General features: G+C 45.6%; 1 protein-coding gene across 2 annotated transcripts in view; it reads left to right on the top strand.

The window, feature by feature from the left end:
• The first annotated feature begins 430 nt into the window (after positions 1-430).
• UVRAG (UV radiation resistance associated) overlaps positions 431-17,135 on the top strand; it is a 145,568-nt gene continuing 128,863 nt past the window's right edge. For both annotated transcript variants that reach the window (XM_090030753.1, XM_090030751.1), the window contains exon 1: positions 431-660. In XM_090030753.1, coding sequence (XP_089886879.1) covers positions 601-660 — 60 coding nt within the window. In that variant the 5' untranslated portion in view covers positions 431-600. The remainder of the gene's footprint in view (positions 661-17,135) is intronic.

Here is a 17,135-nt window from a genome sequence, read left to right as displayed (position 1 = left end):
TCCGTTCCCGAGGGAATCCTGGCCCCCGTGCCGGTGAGATCACTCAGGGGCTGGCGCGCAGGGCATGATGGGAGCGCTCGCCGGCCAGGCCCGGCTGCCCGCGCTCCTTCGTTGCCATGGCGACGGCACCCCCGCCCTCCTCTCCGCAAACGCTCGCGCTCGGAGGCACGTGACCAAAACAGTTCCCCACGTGACGGGGTGCCTGCCCATCACAGCCCCGCGGGCCAATCCGAGCCAGTTTCCGTCTTTCTGATGCCGCCCACAAGGAGCGGCTCAGCCAATCCAGAAGCCGGCGGGGGCGGGCTGCTTTCGGCGGTTCGACAAAGCCCGTTGAGAGCCCCTGCGATGGGCGCCCCGCGCCGCCAATGGCCGTCCTGTTCGGCGGCTCGGAGTCCCGCCTCTCCTCCTGCGGGGCCAATGGGCGGGCCGCGCACCCCGCCCCGCCCTCCTTCCTGAGCACTGCGGTAATATGGCTCCAACAGCGGCGTCTCGGCCCGGTGTCGGCGCCGGCCGCCATTAACCCCCGCCTGCCCGGGTGGCCCTGAGGGGCGGGGGCGGCCCTGATGCGCAGGCGCTGCCGGGCCGCTGCTTGCCACCGCCATGAGCTCGGCCGCTGGCCCCGCCAACCGCGCCTGGCACGTGGAGCTGCCCTCGCAGCAGGTAGTGGGGCTGGGCGGGCGCGGGGCGCTGGGGGCCGGGGCAATGGGGTAAGGATAATGGTGTTCTTGTAGGGCGTGGGGCTAATGGGGCGGCTGTAGGGCAGGCTAATGGGGCAGGCTCATGTGGCAGCGGGGCAGAGTAAAGCTAATGGGGTGCCTATGCGGCAGGCTTGTGTGGTGGCTATGGGGCAGGGTAAGGCTAATGGAGTGTGGTGGGACAAGCTAACGGGGTGGGGAGCGGCGAGCTGCCCGCGGGGTTGGGTTGTCTCTGGGGGATGGGAGGGTCTTTGCCCCTTGGAGATGACAGTGCTCTGTATGTGGCGGGGGTAGTGTTGAGTTGCAGTCCCTGGGTCCCCTGTTTGCCTTGAAGGTGACGGACTCTTTGTGGGGCTCGAGCAAATCCGACCCTTTCCCTTCCCTTTTGTGTGAGGGGGGGAGCAGCGCAGTAGTGCAATGCTGCTTCTCATCATAGGGAGAGCGTCTAGACGCTGCCTGGCCTTTATCCCTGGCAAAGGTTGCCCAGTGCCTCTGTTTGCTGAGCTGGTTGTCGAGTTCACTGGGCGAAGGTCCTCTTTTTACGAGTGAGTGAGCTCTAAAAGCAAGGTTAAGTAAGGAGGCCTGACCTTTCTGTTGTAAGCACATAAATGCGGAGCAGCGTGTATTTTTTTTAACTAGGACTGTGCTTTTCCCTCTCTGACGCAGCTTCTGTATTTAATGAATAGTAGGACGGCTGCAGAAGGATGGTAGAGGCCAAATTTCAAAGCTCTCCTTTGTTGATTTGTCTTTAGTGAGTGAAGATTGCCCTTTGATTTGAAGCTACTTCAGCTTGAGTCTGAATTGAGTGTTTCTGTTCGCACAGTCGATGCCATTGACAAATAAAGTGGAAGAGGCAGCTGGATTACTTCACTTTCTGGTGCTTGTGAAGGCCGTAGGTACCGAGATACCATGCAGGGAAGTTCAGTAGGAATGAAAAGATAACCAGCCCTAGCGTATAATTACTTTGTACTGAGTGGTCTGGCAGAAGCCGAAGGAAAAGACTGGGAGACTTGGGTGTGAACATAACAAAAATGATGACCCTACCCTGAGACTGAACATGGCCTTCTCCTCTGGAGATAGGTACCTGCATAAGAGCCTGAATAAGAGAGATTTATGGGAGGGACTAGCACCCCTTTGCAAGTTAAGTGGCTTTAGATGTTCCTCCTTGTAAATCGATTCCACCCCCTTCTGGCTTAGTGGCAGAACTAAGTAAATCCTTCGAAATTGTTGATTATTTTGGTGGGAAATTCCCCCCTCCCTCCTTTCCAATTAACTTATACTTGTGTCATGTATTTGCTTTCTAGGAGCAGAAATGACAATGCTTTTAAGGAAACATTGTGCAATATTCACAGCAAAAACAATATTTGAAGCAAATATTGGGTAATACTCATAGGCAGATAGGGGTTGGGAAACGGATTTATGCCAGAAACCAGATAACACGTTATGCTTTTCCACTTGGATCACATGGGCCTAGAAATATGCCCCTTTGTTTAATCAGGTACTTGGAGGGCTCAGATTATGAGGGGTATTATTCACTGGTGTGTTTGGCCTAACAGCTAGTTAAAGTATTGGAAGAGTAGCAACTACAATGTAATGTGGAAGCCAAAGCTGATGGTTTGAAGGCAGAAGCTAAATGACTCGCTTAAGGAATTTGGTAACGGAGCTTGGAACTGAATCTGAGCTGCTGAATCCTGGTTCAGAGTCTTAATTGTAATATCCAGAGTTGTCTATAACTCATGAAAGTGCTAACAGCTTATAAAAAAATTCTTATGTTTCCGTCACAAAAATGCCAATAGTTGTAATAAGCAAAAGTGATGAAGCTTGTAAACCTCAGTTTTTTTTTGGTAGGTAGGTGAAGAAGAATTTTTTTCTTGATTTCTAATCACAATTTTGAAATGCAAAACTCTAAAACTCTTGGTTCAGAAATGAGACCTTTTTTTAGCCCCACTAAGAAATCGTGCAAAAATTCCGATTTCTGAGCAGGTTTAATAAAAGGTCTCATCTCTGAACCAAGAGTTTTAGAGTTTTGCATTTCTTTTTGTCTCAGACCAACATGGCTGCCAAATACACTGCTAATCACAATTTTGCAATCTAGATCTAAATCTCATCCAGCTTCTCATGGTTCTGTTGGCTCCCTCTCAGTGAGAAATAAGGTGGAAACCACCCTCTCGGTGAGAAATAAGGTGGAAAAGGCTTTCTGACTGATGGGAGATATTTGACTGCTTTGAGTGCAGTACAGTAGTATTCAGGGCAATAGTCTCTCACCTGCTTGCACCTGATTCATGTTCCAGGACTTTGGTGCTACTCGTGCGCTCAGTGCTACACTTTTATTGTAAAGACAAGAGAAGTGGTAATCTGACTCATGGCTATTAATCTTGGGAAAGAATAAATGGCTCAAATTGCATCACTGACTGACTGAGCACGTGAGGATGTCCTTTGTGTTTAGTCTGCTTTCCTGCCATTTGTTAGGGAAGGCACAAAAAAGTCCCTAATAATACGTAGCTGCGCGAGTAACAAAACAAAGCATCCAGAGTCAGTCATATTATAGTCAAGTGATCTGTTGAACGTTTCTGTACTAATTAGTGGTTCTTGATCAAAAGGGATGTTGCATGTTGTTATTTAGAGGCAGGAAAACCCCATTTTCACAGTTACTTCTAGCCTTTCTAGCTCACTTCTCTTCCTGCTGAAACTGAAGAGAGGTCTGTTACTGATTTCAGTATGGAAAGATTGGAAACGTTAATGAATTGTGAGATGCTAGCCGAAGGCTTGCAATTTTTTTTCTTTGATTCATTTTCTGGTAGTGTCATCAGCTACAGTAACATGTAACTTATAGTAAATGATTCTCTCTTATACAAGTTGAAGGATTGTGGTCAACCTAATGTTGGAGTTTCTGTTTTTCTTAAGTAACAACAATTACTGTAAAAGAAATATTAAATAGCTTTACTTCTATCATTTTTTTTTAAAGTCTGTACATTGGTGTATAGTGTGGTCCATCTTGTGTGTGTTTTTTTTTGTGGGGGGGTCTATGTAAAGTGGAGAGAGAAACATTTTTTTTTTTTTTTTTTTTTTTTGAAGGGGTCATAGTTTTTCTAAGTCTCTCTGCCTGTTTTCATGGTTTTGAAGAGGGGTGGTTGTTCATATTTTGGAAGGTGTCATCAGTGTAGTGGGTGAGTGTTCCTCCAGTGTGCTGGAGCAGTTTAGCACCTACAGGTGCACTGCTGAGGCTTTTAACCTGAAGCAGTGGTTCTCACCCTCATTGGCTTGGAAGCACCCCTCCATCAGCCTTGTAAAAAGAGTGGCAGCCAATTTCAAAAACTTAATTTATATATGACAATACTTAACTTCTTGCTGTGGAGGGAAGGGATTGGTCAGGCAGGGACAGGTCTGAGCTTTCATTTATCTGCTTATCCCCTTGCACCTCTTGGCACCCTTCAAAAGAGCTTTCAACACCCCAGGGTGCCACAGTGCCCTGGTTGAGAAGGGATTTACTCTAAATCAGCACTAGCTCTTAACTTTGTGCCAGAGCCACCAGCTTCAAGTTGGTGTTTCTTGAATTCTGTTGTCATTTCTCTAGTCAGTTGTATAATGAACAAAGAAACAAACAACAGAGGGGGTTTGCAGTAGGGTTCAACATATGTGCTGCATGTGCAGAATTGTAGTGCATAATTAAGAAATGTCCTAAACTACTTTCTAGGATGAGATCTGGAGGTGTCCTCACTGAAAAGTGGAAACTACCAAGTCTCTAATCATCAGAGTAGAAAATGGCATGCATTTGATCACTTTATAAAAGAAGTTACATGACATGGTTGCCTGCAGGAACAAGAGGCTGAATTCTTTGGCCCAGAAATTTGTTTCCAGTCCTATGTTCTGAACTGGTGGTGAGCAAGAGATTTGATTCCTTCCCTTGTCTTGCAAAGGGACGTGAGAAGCACACTTTGTCTGTTGTGTCATGTTAGACCCCAACATGTTAAGTTATGTGTATGCACTCCATGAGCCTTTTGGGATTCACTTCTGGTTCCAGGATTGCTGAGGGCATTAAACCTGAAGCATATACTTATTGAACTATTCCCTGGGATCTTGGGTTCAAACAATGTATAATAAAGGTTATGTTAATCTATTAAAGCTACTGCTGAAATGCAACACTCTTGAGTCTGTGTTCTCCTGAATTATAGTTTTCCCTCTGCCTTTTAAGTTTAAATAATTGGTTGGGTTTACATGTATTACTAGCCGACTCTAAAAATCTGTTAGGCAGATGACAAAAATGCAAGTGCATTGTTTAACCTGAAGGCTGTACAGTTTAAAGTTGGATGTGATTCCTTAAGGAGGTGTAAAGAATAGATGACAACGTTAAGAAAAGAGTAGTTTTATCAAGGGTTAATATTTCACAGCTATTCTTTTTAGATGGATAATATGATCAACTTTACTTCCCTTATAATTGGATTGGCAGAAAAGTTCTTAAGGAGTTGAATGAGGGGAGTTTGTGGGTTGGCCAGTTAAATTTTGGGGATGCTTTATTAGCATGAATGAAAGGTTCTCTACTTTTCCATGCTGTCCCTACTTGGGAGCAAGTCTGTAATGTGCTCTTCATGCCTGTCTAAGAGAGAGCTGATGGATAAGGGAGTCTCTGTGTTGTAAGTCACATAACAATTTTGTTGTCCCCTGGTAAAAATAGATGATAGTCTTGGCTTTCTACTAGTGCGGGGACAGAATAGCTTTTGTATGAAAGAGGAAGTAGGACTAAATCCTGGAGGGGAAGACCGAGTGACAAAGGAAGTTCCATATTTAAATAGTTTTCAATTCTCTTCAGCCTGGTCTGCACTTTGAAGGTTTTAGTGGTGTAGGTATTGCAGAAGAAAATAGCTGCCTTCACTAAAACATCCCTATCAGTCAGAGCTTGGGTGTGGATATAGTTTCATCGGTGTAGCCTGTATTGGGATCACTCTTGCTCTCTGGGAATGCCGTTTCGTATTGGTACAGAGCAGTCTTTTATACTCACAAAGCTACATCTGTGTTAGGAGATTATAGCTATTAATCTAGCTCTTAATGCTGCTTGTTTCAGTTGGGGCTAGAAACTTTGTGTACCCTGTTGTGCTGTATCAGTTGGGTGCATATAATTAGCTATAAGCTAATTGTTAGTATCGTTGGATGTCTTAACATGCCTGCTAGTTTGAGACGCTCTTTGGATGGAATAGATTTCATAGACATTTGGGCTGGAAGGGACCCCAGAGGATCGCTGAGTCCAGCCCCCTGCCCAGGGGCAGGAAGTTGGCAGGGATCATCGGATCCCAGCAAGATAAAGTGTCTTGAAGGCGTTCAAAGTAGGTGCTTGAACCACCTCTGGCAGCAGTCTATTCCAAACTTTGGTGGCTCGGACAGTAGAGAAGTTCATCCTTATGTCCAACCTGAAACAGTCGCAGAGGAGTTTGTGACTGTTCGACCTTGTCATCCCTTGGGGCACTTTGGTGAACAGGCGTTCCCTCACACCTAATAAACTTATAGGTGGCCACCAGATCACCCCTGAGCCTGCACTTTTCCAGGCTGAAGAGTCCCATGGCTCTCAGCCTGTCATCGTAAAGTCTGTTTTCCTGACCTCTGATCACGCACGTGGCTCTCCTCTGGACTCTCTCAAGCTTCTCCACATCCTTTTTGAATTGCAGAGCCCGAAACTGGACGCAGTGCTCCAGCTGCGGCCTCACCAAGGCCAAGTACAACGGGAGGATGACGTCTTGGGATTTGCTTGAGAAGCGTCTATGGATGCAAGCCAGCATTTTGCTCACTTTACTAGCTGCAGCATCACATTGAAGGCTCTCGTACATCTTGTGGTCAATCATGACCCCCAAGTCTCTTTCATCTGTAGTGCTAACCGGAGTAGCGCTGCCAAGCCTATAAGGATGCTGCAGGTTTTTCCTCCCAAGGTGGAGAACCTTGCATTTTTCGGTGTTGAACACCATCAGGTTCTCATCTGCTCATTGCATGAGCCTGTCAAGAACTGCCTGGATCACCCCCCGTCCTTGGATGTGGATGCTTTATCCCAGAGTTTGGTGTCATCGGCGAACTTGGCCAGTCCACTTTTGACACTATGGTTTACATCATCAATGAAGATGTTAAAAAGTAAGGGCCCTCAGACAGAGCCCTGAGGGACCCCACTGGTCACAGGGCACCACGACGATTGACTTCTGTAAACCACCACCCTCTGGGTTCTGCTGCGGAGGCAATTCCCCAGCCAGTGGATCGTGGTGAAGTCGAGGCTGAAGTTATCCAGTTTAGCCGAGAGGTGATCGTGGGATACCAGATCAAAGGCTTTTCTGAAGTCAAGATATATGACATCAATCTCTTCCCCCTTGTCCAGGTGGTAGGTCGCCTGGTCGTAAAAGGAAATGGGATTGGTCAAGCAAGACCTACCCACAACAAACCTGTGCTGGCTATCCCTCAGGATATTGCCTTCAGCTAGCCTGTATAGGATGGCCTCTCCAGGACCTTCCCCAGGATAGAGGTCAGGCTGATGAGTCTGTAGCTTGCTGGATCCACTTTCCCCCCTTTTTGAAGATGGGCACCAAATTGGCCTTCTTCCAGTCCAATCCAGATGTTTGAGGAAACTGGCTCAAGGCACAAGAAAGTTATAAATTGTGTGTGTACAATTTCTTATTTTGTTGGTAACTAAAAATTAGATTGATAAAATCTCTGGGAGCCTTTCTTCATCAGCCATGTGCTTGCTATGTGTCATAACAGTATTGTAACATTTTATTTATGCATTGATAATACCAGACATATGAGTGCTTCCCTTTCATGACATAATGAAAACTGATTGAAAACATGGGTCTTTACTGAGGTTGACCTTGACCCAGCAATTGATTCCTGGGATCACAATAAAATGGTCTACCTGCCCTTCCAGTGTCTTTCAGATGAGTATCTCATTGCTTTATAGACCTTACGAAAGTGTTTCAACCTGATAGAAAGTATCAGAGGTCAGTTATGGAGAAGCTTGAGGCTTTCTTAAGGTTTTACAGCATGTTTAATAGCAGATTTGGGGCTTGCGCTAATGGATCTTGTCTTGGTTACTTTTTGTAGCCACTGGCTTACTTGCCCTGTATTTCTTCTTGGACTTGCTGCTTGTAAGCCACTACATGGGCAAAACAAAAGGAATAAAGGGGGTGATAATTAGGACAAGTCCTCTGAACTTTGTTCCACAACTAAGGGAAGGTCAGCCTACTCTAGTTGCGTATAAGATTTGCTCTCCAAACCTTCTCTGTCAATGCCTGTCTGCCTATGCTGTTTTAATGACTTGAAGCAGTGTTTTAGCATGTGCACTGTTCAAGCTTGCAGTTTTCAAAGATCTGTTGGGTTTTTTTGTATTACTTACTTATTTTTTTTTTTCCTCCTGGTAAACTATCTTGCGTACTGAAAGTGGCAAACTCTTTTTGGCTCATCTTTTTAGTTTCTCTTCTTATATAAGTACCTTTTGATATTTCTAAAAATTGTTCTTAATTTCTCATCCCCAGTTCGTGTAGGGAATATAATGCTGTACATAATCTGAGTCTTTTAATACTGTGTATAATATATTCGTATCGGTTTCTGCTCACAGAGTTATGAACATTGGCTTGGAAAGCCCCTTCAGGTCCTGTCCTGTGCATTTGCAGGTGATTGTGTCTCCAGAAGGATCCATGGGGACATCCCTTGTGGCCTGTCGTGGCGGGGCAGGAAATGATTTGCTGTTGGCTGCAGAGATCAGTGCTCAGATTGTGCTGTGCTAAAGAGACATTTGAAAATGAGGAACTTTACAAGAATAGCCTGGTGGGCAGCTGTTCATGTACAACAGAGAAAAGGTGGCATTAAACAAAGGCCACAGAAGGGAACAAGTGATGCAATAGCTCATTTTTACAGTGAGGAGGTAGCAATCCTATATAGTTTTTGAAATCTGTGTTAAATTCTCCATTGTAATTAGGGGTTACATTTATCTGTGCTGAAGACCAAGGTAGTGGTCTTCTGAGGTCCATTAGTGTCAAAACTTACATCCCCTTCCTTTACAAATGCTGGTTTGACCCAATGAAGGGCTCTTCCAGGTTTTAGATGTACCCAAGTACCTGCTTCATCTGTTATTGTCACTTGGGTCCTCCTTAAGCAGGAGCTACTTTTTCTTCTCTGTTCAGGTTCCTTTTGTATCCGACTTAATATCTACTGATGCTTGTAGAACGTCTGCTTAGGCAAATCTTTCAGTATGTTAATTGGGTGGATTCTTCTTGTTGGCTTGCCCTCAATTAATTGCCTATGAATTAATAGAAATGCTTCCCCTTGCAGCAACTTTACAGAAAGATGTGAGTTAAAAGAAATAGCAGTGACAGCAATAGAGATCTGTGCAGCTACTCTTGTTCTGACATGCTTTAGTTCAGACTGTGAGTTCAAAGGTGAACTTTGTTCAGTTTTCAAAAACTATTCATATATTCTTTAAATGTAAAGACATCTTGCTTTCTTCAAAAATGAGAGAGAAATGCATTCTGCTGTTGAATAGGCAGGTTAACTGCTTGTTGACTGAAAGCTGCAATTTGTATTTTTTAAAAGTCTTTTAAGAGTACTTGACTCATGCTTGTGAAAATAAATAATATTCTTTTTCTCCTTTTTGTTTGCAATTCACATGCTACATTGTATTAACTTGTTTTCATGCTAAATTCCTGAGGGTACAAGAGTACAAAGCTCAGATGTAAGTGCAAACCTGATGCATTTGTAGAAAAATGTTTTAAAATAATTAAATAAATAAAAAGGCACAGGAGCTTAAGAGCCTGACTCAAGATGCTGAAGGATTAGTTAATTCAGCTTACTATTTTTTTTTTTGCAGGCCTTTGAAGACTCAAGTCAGGAACCACAAAGTTAAGCCTGTACTGTAGCACATGGTTGTTAAAGATATCACCCATAGAGTCCTATGCTGTGGCCCATAAATCTTGGATGGGCCCTGCATGCTGCGTGTGCTGGCTCTGGTCCCATGCACTGCGTGTGGAGTGCATGGCTGGCATGGGTAGTATTGTATGTGGTGCCTATGCAGGGCTGGTCTGGTGTGGGCTCTGAGTGTAGCATATGACCTGTGCCGGTCCTACGTGTTACATAAGCCCCATACTAGCTTGATGCATGTATCTAGTATGTGAGGCTGGATCCGGTGCATGCGTTGCATATAACACGGATCTGATCCAGGGCACGAGCTGCATGCAGCGCCTTGCTGAACCGGCCTTGCGCACTGGCTCCAGGGATCATATGAAGTGGCCTTATGTACCAGAGCCAGTGCACAGGCCTGGTTTGGTGGGGTGCCACGTGTAGCATGCTCCCTGTGCTTTTTCTGTGAGTAAGCCCCTGACTGGTGCCAGAGCGTGCCTTGTAGTGCACAAGGCTGGTCTGGGGCATATGCTGCATGATTGGCCCTTTCTTTTAAAGGATTTATAAAGAATCTCTTGTGAAAAATATCTGCTGAGGGTAGTGTTTTCAGAATTTTCGAGTGAAAACAAAGCTGAGACTTCTCAAAAAGCGGGGGTGGGCAGCAGAGGAGGTTTTAAAAATAGATAAATAGGTAGGCAGCCAAAGTGTTGAGATGTCGCCATGCGGAGAGAAGGAACTGAGAGGGCAGCCAGGGTTGAGTAAGTTCAGTTCTATAGGTCTGTACCATAATACGTAGGTGTGCAACCCATAGCACACATGCCACAAGTGGCATGGGCAGTCTTTGGCATGCAGATTACACAAGGGCAGGGAGCAAAAAGAGCAGCAGCTTGGGTAGAGAAGGGGTGTTGGACACTTGGGGAGAATGTAGTGCCTGCCAAGAAGGCTGGCCCTCCACTGTCATAGCAAATGTGATTGCTTCTCAAGCCATCAGGGAATTTTAAGAATCCCAAATGGTGAGTTAGGATATAATAACTGGTATGGCAAAGTTCAAAGAAGAGTCCAGGTAAGAACTCTTCAAATTATTTCACCCAGTATAGGCCTTGCCTGTATAGAAAGACTTATTGCTGTCACAATAAGTTTTCCCTTCTATCATACCATTACTTCACTAGATCTCAAATCAACGGAGAGGCTTTCCTCATAAACATATCCCTCAATACTACTGGGATAGTCTGCTCAAAATGTTTCTCTACTGTTTCTACTGCTCCTCTGTCTTTGCATTTATCTCTAGACTACTTCTTTGCCCAGATCTATTTCACTCTAACAATCCTCTATTCATTTAACTTCTTGAGACTTTGTACTTTTTTTAGAGAGAGGTAAGGGCGTGACTGTATATGCAAAATTGCAGAGAGACAAGAGGGCTGATGGGTAGGTAATCAGCTCTGCTCTCTCTCATCTGCACATACTGCTGTTAACAAGAATGTTATTTCTGGAGACACAAATCTACCATCTGAGAACTGAAACTAAGCATCGCAGAGATGCTTAATGGGATCTTCTAGACTGAGCCCTGAGTCCCATGGTTTTCTTTAATCTTTACTAATTTATAGAGGAGCCTCTGGGAAGCGACCTATTTATAAAACTTTTCTAAAAAAGGTTACATGAATATATTGTCTCAAACAGTATATAATTAGAAATTTATAACCCCTATTCCACAATGATATCTTTGAGCTCTAACACATCTTAAATTTTTAAAACTATCTTTTATATAGGTTTGTTTGTTTTTATTTTTAAAGTATCATGATCATAAAATTATGATTTTAAATTTAAAAAAAAAAGTGATTTTTAAATAACCTCTCTTCTCCCCCCCCCCCCCACCCCCGCGCTTTTGATTTAAAACAAAAAAAACCCCAACACATTGATTTTTATCCACCCTGGCTGTGTGCTGTGAAGAGGCACATTGGGGCCCCAAATCTAATTGGGGTCTGTGGCTGTAACTGCTGCTTCAGAGGCCGACCAATACCCGTTGATGATCAATCACTGCAGAAACTGTTGCTAGGTCTAACAAGGCATCATCTAGCCAACCCTAATCCAAAACTTGCAAAGGGACCAAGATCTCTGTGTGGAGCTGTTGAGGTATTGTGGAGGCTCACTGTTAACCATCAGCCAAGTCTCACCTATCATCGGACCCTTCAACGATTTGAGCTTCTCAGCTCATACCTCGGAGGGATGGAGGTATTCAAGCTGTCACCGGTTTGTCAGAGTTAGCTCCCCAGAGGTGGGAGGTAGAAATGTGGTGTTTGGCAGTATTTTAGCAATACATTGGGTATATTTATAGTTTCATAGTTTCTAGGGTTGGAAGGGACCCGAGTAGATCATCTAGTCCGACCCCCTGCCATGGCAGGAAAGAGTGCTGGGGTCAAACGACCCCAGCAAGATGTTCATCCGACCTCCTCTTAAAACCCCCCAGGACCACCTCTCTTGGAAGTTGGTTCCAGATCCTAGCCGCCCTGGCCGTGAAGTAGCGCTTCCTGATGTCTAGCCTAAACCTGCCCTCTGCCAGCTTGTGACTGTTATTCCTGGTCACTCCTGGCAGTGCACGGGGGAACAGGGACTTCCCCAATGCCCGCTGCTCCCCTCTGACTAGTTTGTAACAGGCCACAAGATCCCCGCTCAGCCTTCCCTTTTGGATGCTGAACAGGTTCAGGTCCCGCAGCCTCTCCTCGTAGGGCCTGCCCTGCTGCCCCCTGATCATGCGAGTGGCCTCCTCTGGACCCTCTAGATACTGTCCACATCCCTCCTGAAGTGCGGCGCCCAGAACTGGACGCAGTACTCCAGCTGCGGCCTGACCAGTGCTGCATAGAGGGGGAGGATCACCTCCCTGGCCCTGCTCGAGATGCATCTGTGGATGCACGACAAAGTGTGTTTGGCCTTCCTGACTGCGTCCCCACACTGCCGGCCCATGTTCATCTTGGAGTCAATCATGACCCCCAGATCCCTTTCCGCCTCCGTGCTGACAAGAGGGGAGTTCCCAGCCCGTAGGTATGGTGCCGGTTGTTCTTATGAGTGTACTGTTCTGGATTATCAAATCCTGAATGAAAAATAACTCGATAAGAGAGAATCCTGCCATTCATTGCGTCACCCTGGGCAAACTGCTTTGTCCTTCGGCTCAGCTGCTTGTCATTTGGTCCTTGAACTTGAGGAAAATCAAGTACTTTATTAGTATAATATATATATAGAGAGAAAATAAAACTAAAAATCTGACTTTGAAGGAATATTATTAGCACTGTGCACTTGGAAGTGCAGTAAAATTTCTAGTAGTCTTGTTTTGGTTCTTTCTTTTCTTTTCTTTTTTTTTTAATTCAGTTGTGTTAAGAATCTGTTGGCATGGCTTATTTATCTGGTTATGATAGTTTTAAAATATTTCATGGTTAAATTCTGTACAGCTCTTTGGGGCCCCTGACATCCACAGTTTTCTTTTTCATGCCTGTTTTTATTAAGTAACTTAATAAAACAATCCTGACTTGTGTGTTTGAGTGGTGTGGCTACTTGTTATGGGAGAAATAGGTAACACTCTTGCTTCATATAGGTCACCAACCAAATATAATATGGGAATCACTTCCATTTGGTCCCAGGTTAGGGTAGAGTTGAATCAAATGATGTAATGCAGGGGTGGGCAGAGTATGGCCTGCAGGCTGCATTTGGCCCGTGGAGGGACTTTGTCTGGCTTGTGGGGGGGTCCTGCTTGGCACTGTGGGTCCTTGGTGTGGGGGCCTGGGGCAGCCTGGAGGTGGCGCTGGTGGTGGTGGGGGCCCCAGCTGTGCTGCCACTGCTGAAGCTGCTGCCTGCCCCTGCCAGCTCCCTGCCCACTCAGCCCCATCCCACACAGGGAGGTTTGGTGAGCTGTTGCTTAGGGGGAAAAGAGGAGTGTGCTGACTTGGCTCATGATGGCAAACTCCCTATGTGGCCCACAGGCCTAAATAATTGCCCACCCCTGATCTAAAGACTGTCAAGCTGTTAATCCCTTTGCTCAAATGGTTCCCTGGATAGTGCAGTAGACTGGGACAAGAGATGGCAATGTTATTTTGGTGGTGGGCCAGATGACCCAGCTCAAGTGCAAGCGGGGGCTGGTGCTAGGACCCGGCTGCCGTCTTTCTGCTGCCTGGCTGTGTCGTGGCTCAGTCAAAGCCTCCCTTCTGCCAAAGCTGCCCTACTGCATGCTGAATCTAGTGGCTCTGCAGGCAATAGGTTGCTGACTCCTGAACTAGGACAAATGTCCTGGCCTGAATAACTTATCTAAGCATTATGTTGGTCACAAAAGCATGGTGGAAAGCTACTAAATTCAAATATGTGTATATGCTTTTTAATGTGGAAGAGAGAATACCAAAGCCCCCCCAATCTCTGCTGAACTAAGTGAATAACTGGTAATGAGAGAACTGTATTAAGATGACTCATGCTTTCTCCTAGCTCCCTCCCTGCCATGGTGCTGACCTCAATCAATCAGTTGACAATAGAGTTGTTGGCTTTAACAGACGGTTCCTGTTTCTCATTTCATGTTAAACTACCTGGTTGTGAACACAGCTGGCCTCAGCTAGATCATGCGACTGGTCCTCTTCCCCCAAGCCTTCATCACTCATTGTTAGCGCATTATATCCTTCATTAGATCATGAGCTTCCTGAAACAAGCACTTTCCTTCTCTGTATGGTGCTGGGGTTATTAGCACCCCAGCTTTGATGGAGGCTTTATAGACACTGTGGCAGAAACTAGCAAAGGAATAGACCAGTGATTTTCTGTCGGGATGCTGCAGCACCCTGGGGAGGCTTGAGATCCTTTTAGGGGTGATACAGGGTGACACCGTGTTGTTGTTTTTAGGTGTGTAAACATGATTCCCAAGTCGCATCCAGAGATTCAGATGGAAATCCATAGTGTTAAACTATTCTGATCCGCTACGGGCTTTCTGAGCTCTTTGTGACTAAAGAATTGTGCTGCTGTTTTTCTGTAGTCAAAAAGAAAAATAAAAGAGTGAAAGTGAAGATTGTGCATTTCCTTTGGGATGCCGTGAGTCGGAAAAGGTTGCGAAGCACTGGAATAAATGCTAGTTGGTTTAAAAAAAAAAAAAATCTAGGGGGAAGTCAGATTTTTTTTTTTAATAGTAGGGCTTTAAATTTGTATATCTTCATGTTCCTGGAATCCTCTTTACTATTAGCAATGTTGGCTTTATTTGCCAATGACTTCATATTGGGCGAAATAGTTATTCAGTTAAATGTGGCAAGAATGATGACTTTGGAAAACAAGTAATGAAGAATCTGAAGGCAAGAAGAAAGAAGTTAGGATTAGTTGCTCCTCTTTTTTTATAATTGTATTGAAACGCTCATTTTATTTGACTCGCAGCTTCCAGGGTGTTTTTCAGGGTGTCCCATCTTCTCCCACCCTGCCCTGTTTTTTTGCCGTGTCACTTGGGAGTCTGAAACGTGCACCCTGGCTGGCATTTTCTTGCTTAGTAAGGGTAAAACCAGGTGCATTGTTGCTTGCACAGAGTTCAGAATTGCATTTAGTTTAAGAAGGTTTAGGAAATTATATTAACAGTTCATGAAACTTGCAAAAGGTCTGAGTGTTCCCCTAGATGTGGCAGAGACTAAACCACACGGATTTCTCTTTGGAGGGTCCTTGAGCTCTGGGTAAGACGTTTCAAAACCTGGTAGAGCTGATAGACTGCTGCATGGTCCCTGTTGTATGGTCCTATCTGCCAAGCTCAGCAATCTCATCAGAAGGGGAACACCTGGATAGTTTGAATGCTTAGTGGGGCAGTGATAAAATCAGAGTAACTTAAGCATGGCAGCTCCCAGGCAGATATAATGTTGGCTGCACTAAGGCTGACAAGCCAGACGCTTTGCTTTCAGGGCCGAAGCCTCTTTTTTGCATAAAGCCAAAAACTACTTACTCATGCTGCTTAGCGTCTCCCTGTAATATCTGGAAGGTTGGTCTTGCTGACAGTTGGGGAAACCAGCTATTAGTCATCACTGTCTTTTCTGTTGGGTGTCAGGTATATTGATGCGGATTGTATCTGTGTGCGCTCAAGGACTTACAAAATATTTGCATTGCAGCAGCTTCGAAATCTAATTCTATGTTTCCAGTTGGGAAGTGGGGGAGCTGTACTCTGGAGGAATTGTAATAGTCTTTTAGGGAGGGGTCTCTAATCAATGCTTCAGAAACCGCCTTTGTCCCTGTAGCATGCCAAAGACTTGGACTGGACCTCTGGTATGCAAGCTTGTGTTGCTATATATTGTGTAAAAACTGCTGAAGTAACAGTTGCTATGGGGTGAAGTGAATAACTCCTTTGACTTGGTATTATGGTAGTTGTGCCTTGTCACAGTTTATTGCTTGAAATTTTGATGCATGTCGGGGATCAACGAGAGCCACTTCCGCGTAGTGATCCCTGCTAACGTCTCTGGCCAGAGACGTCCTGAATTGACAAAAACACCAAAGCGCGCAGAGATAAAGATACGGACGCTGTTTTTTTGTCATCCAAAAGAAGATGCTCACCTAGGTTGTAAATTTACTAGAAGCTTGGAAGTGACTAGCGTAGTCTTGTTGCTGTAGTAGTCCCTTGTAATTAGGGCCCTACGCAACTCAAGGAGGCAGCTGGCCAAACTCATGGGCAGGTCCCAGGGCCAGGTGCGATTTTTGCGGGTTCGGTGTGGTGGGGGCCTACCTTGTTGCCCCCATACCTCTGGCTGAGGGGCCCTGGTGACCCTGCCCCTCACTGTCGGGTGGTAGAGGGGGACGGGGCCCTATAAGAGACAGCCCTCTCAGCCAGTCGGCAGAGAGGGGCCAGGGACAACAGGCAGGGTGCAGGCAGCTTCTTCCGTGCCCCCCCCACTTACTGGCAGGCTGCAGCGCCATGAAGACTCCTGGCTCCTGGGGAGACAGCATTTTATTTTCAGTAAGCTTTTGTGTAGTGAGCCCACTGCTTTTCGTAGGGATCCCCTGAATTTTTGGTTTCCACAAAAATCATGTAGTGGCAAATTTGGTAGGTCCCTACTCATCCCCACCCACATGTCCCCACAACTTCCCCGTACCCATTTACACATTCCCCCACATCCCCTCCCCCCCACACACTTCCACACCCACCCACCCACCCATACCCTCTCTCCCCCCAATATACAAGAATAAGGCCTCATTTTGAGCTATTATGCAATCACCTCTATACAACCACGCACCCCCCCGATGAAAATATATATTTTTAATAACATTAAAATATGCTATTTTCAGTGGTTTTGTTTGTTTGTTTTGTTTTTAGTATACAATTTGTTTTTGATTTCTGGTTCCAAGATTGCAAACCCCCTTCCCAAAAGGAGTACTTCTGGGGGCAAGGGGAGGGACTAACAGTGGCAAAGGTCAGTGGTTAGGGGCAGGACTTCTGGTCCCAAGATGGTGATGAGGGGGTGGGGCACCTGTCAAGGGGCGGGGCTACCTATGCAGCCCTGGACACCTTGCCAAAACTCGTAAAGTGGCCTTCTACCCAAAATAATTGTCTGCCCCTGGTCTGGCAGATGAAGCAGTAACGGATTGGGAGGACAAGAACCG

This window comes from Crocodylus siamensis, chromosome 1 (assembly GCF_052110815.1).
Source record: "Crocodylus siamensis isolate JL-2025a chromosome 1, ASM5211081v1, whole genome shotgun sequence".
NCBI lineage: Eukaryota > Metazoa > Chordata > Crocodylia > Crocodylidae > Crocodylus > Crocodylus siamensis.
Note: the sequence above shows the minus strand (reverse complement) of the source record. Positions and strands in the feature narration are given on the sequence as shown.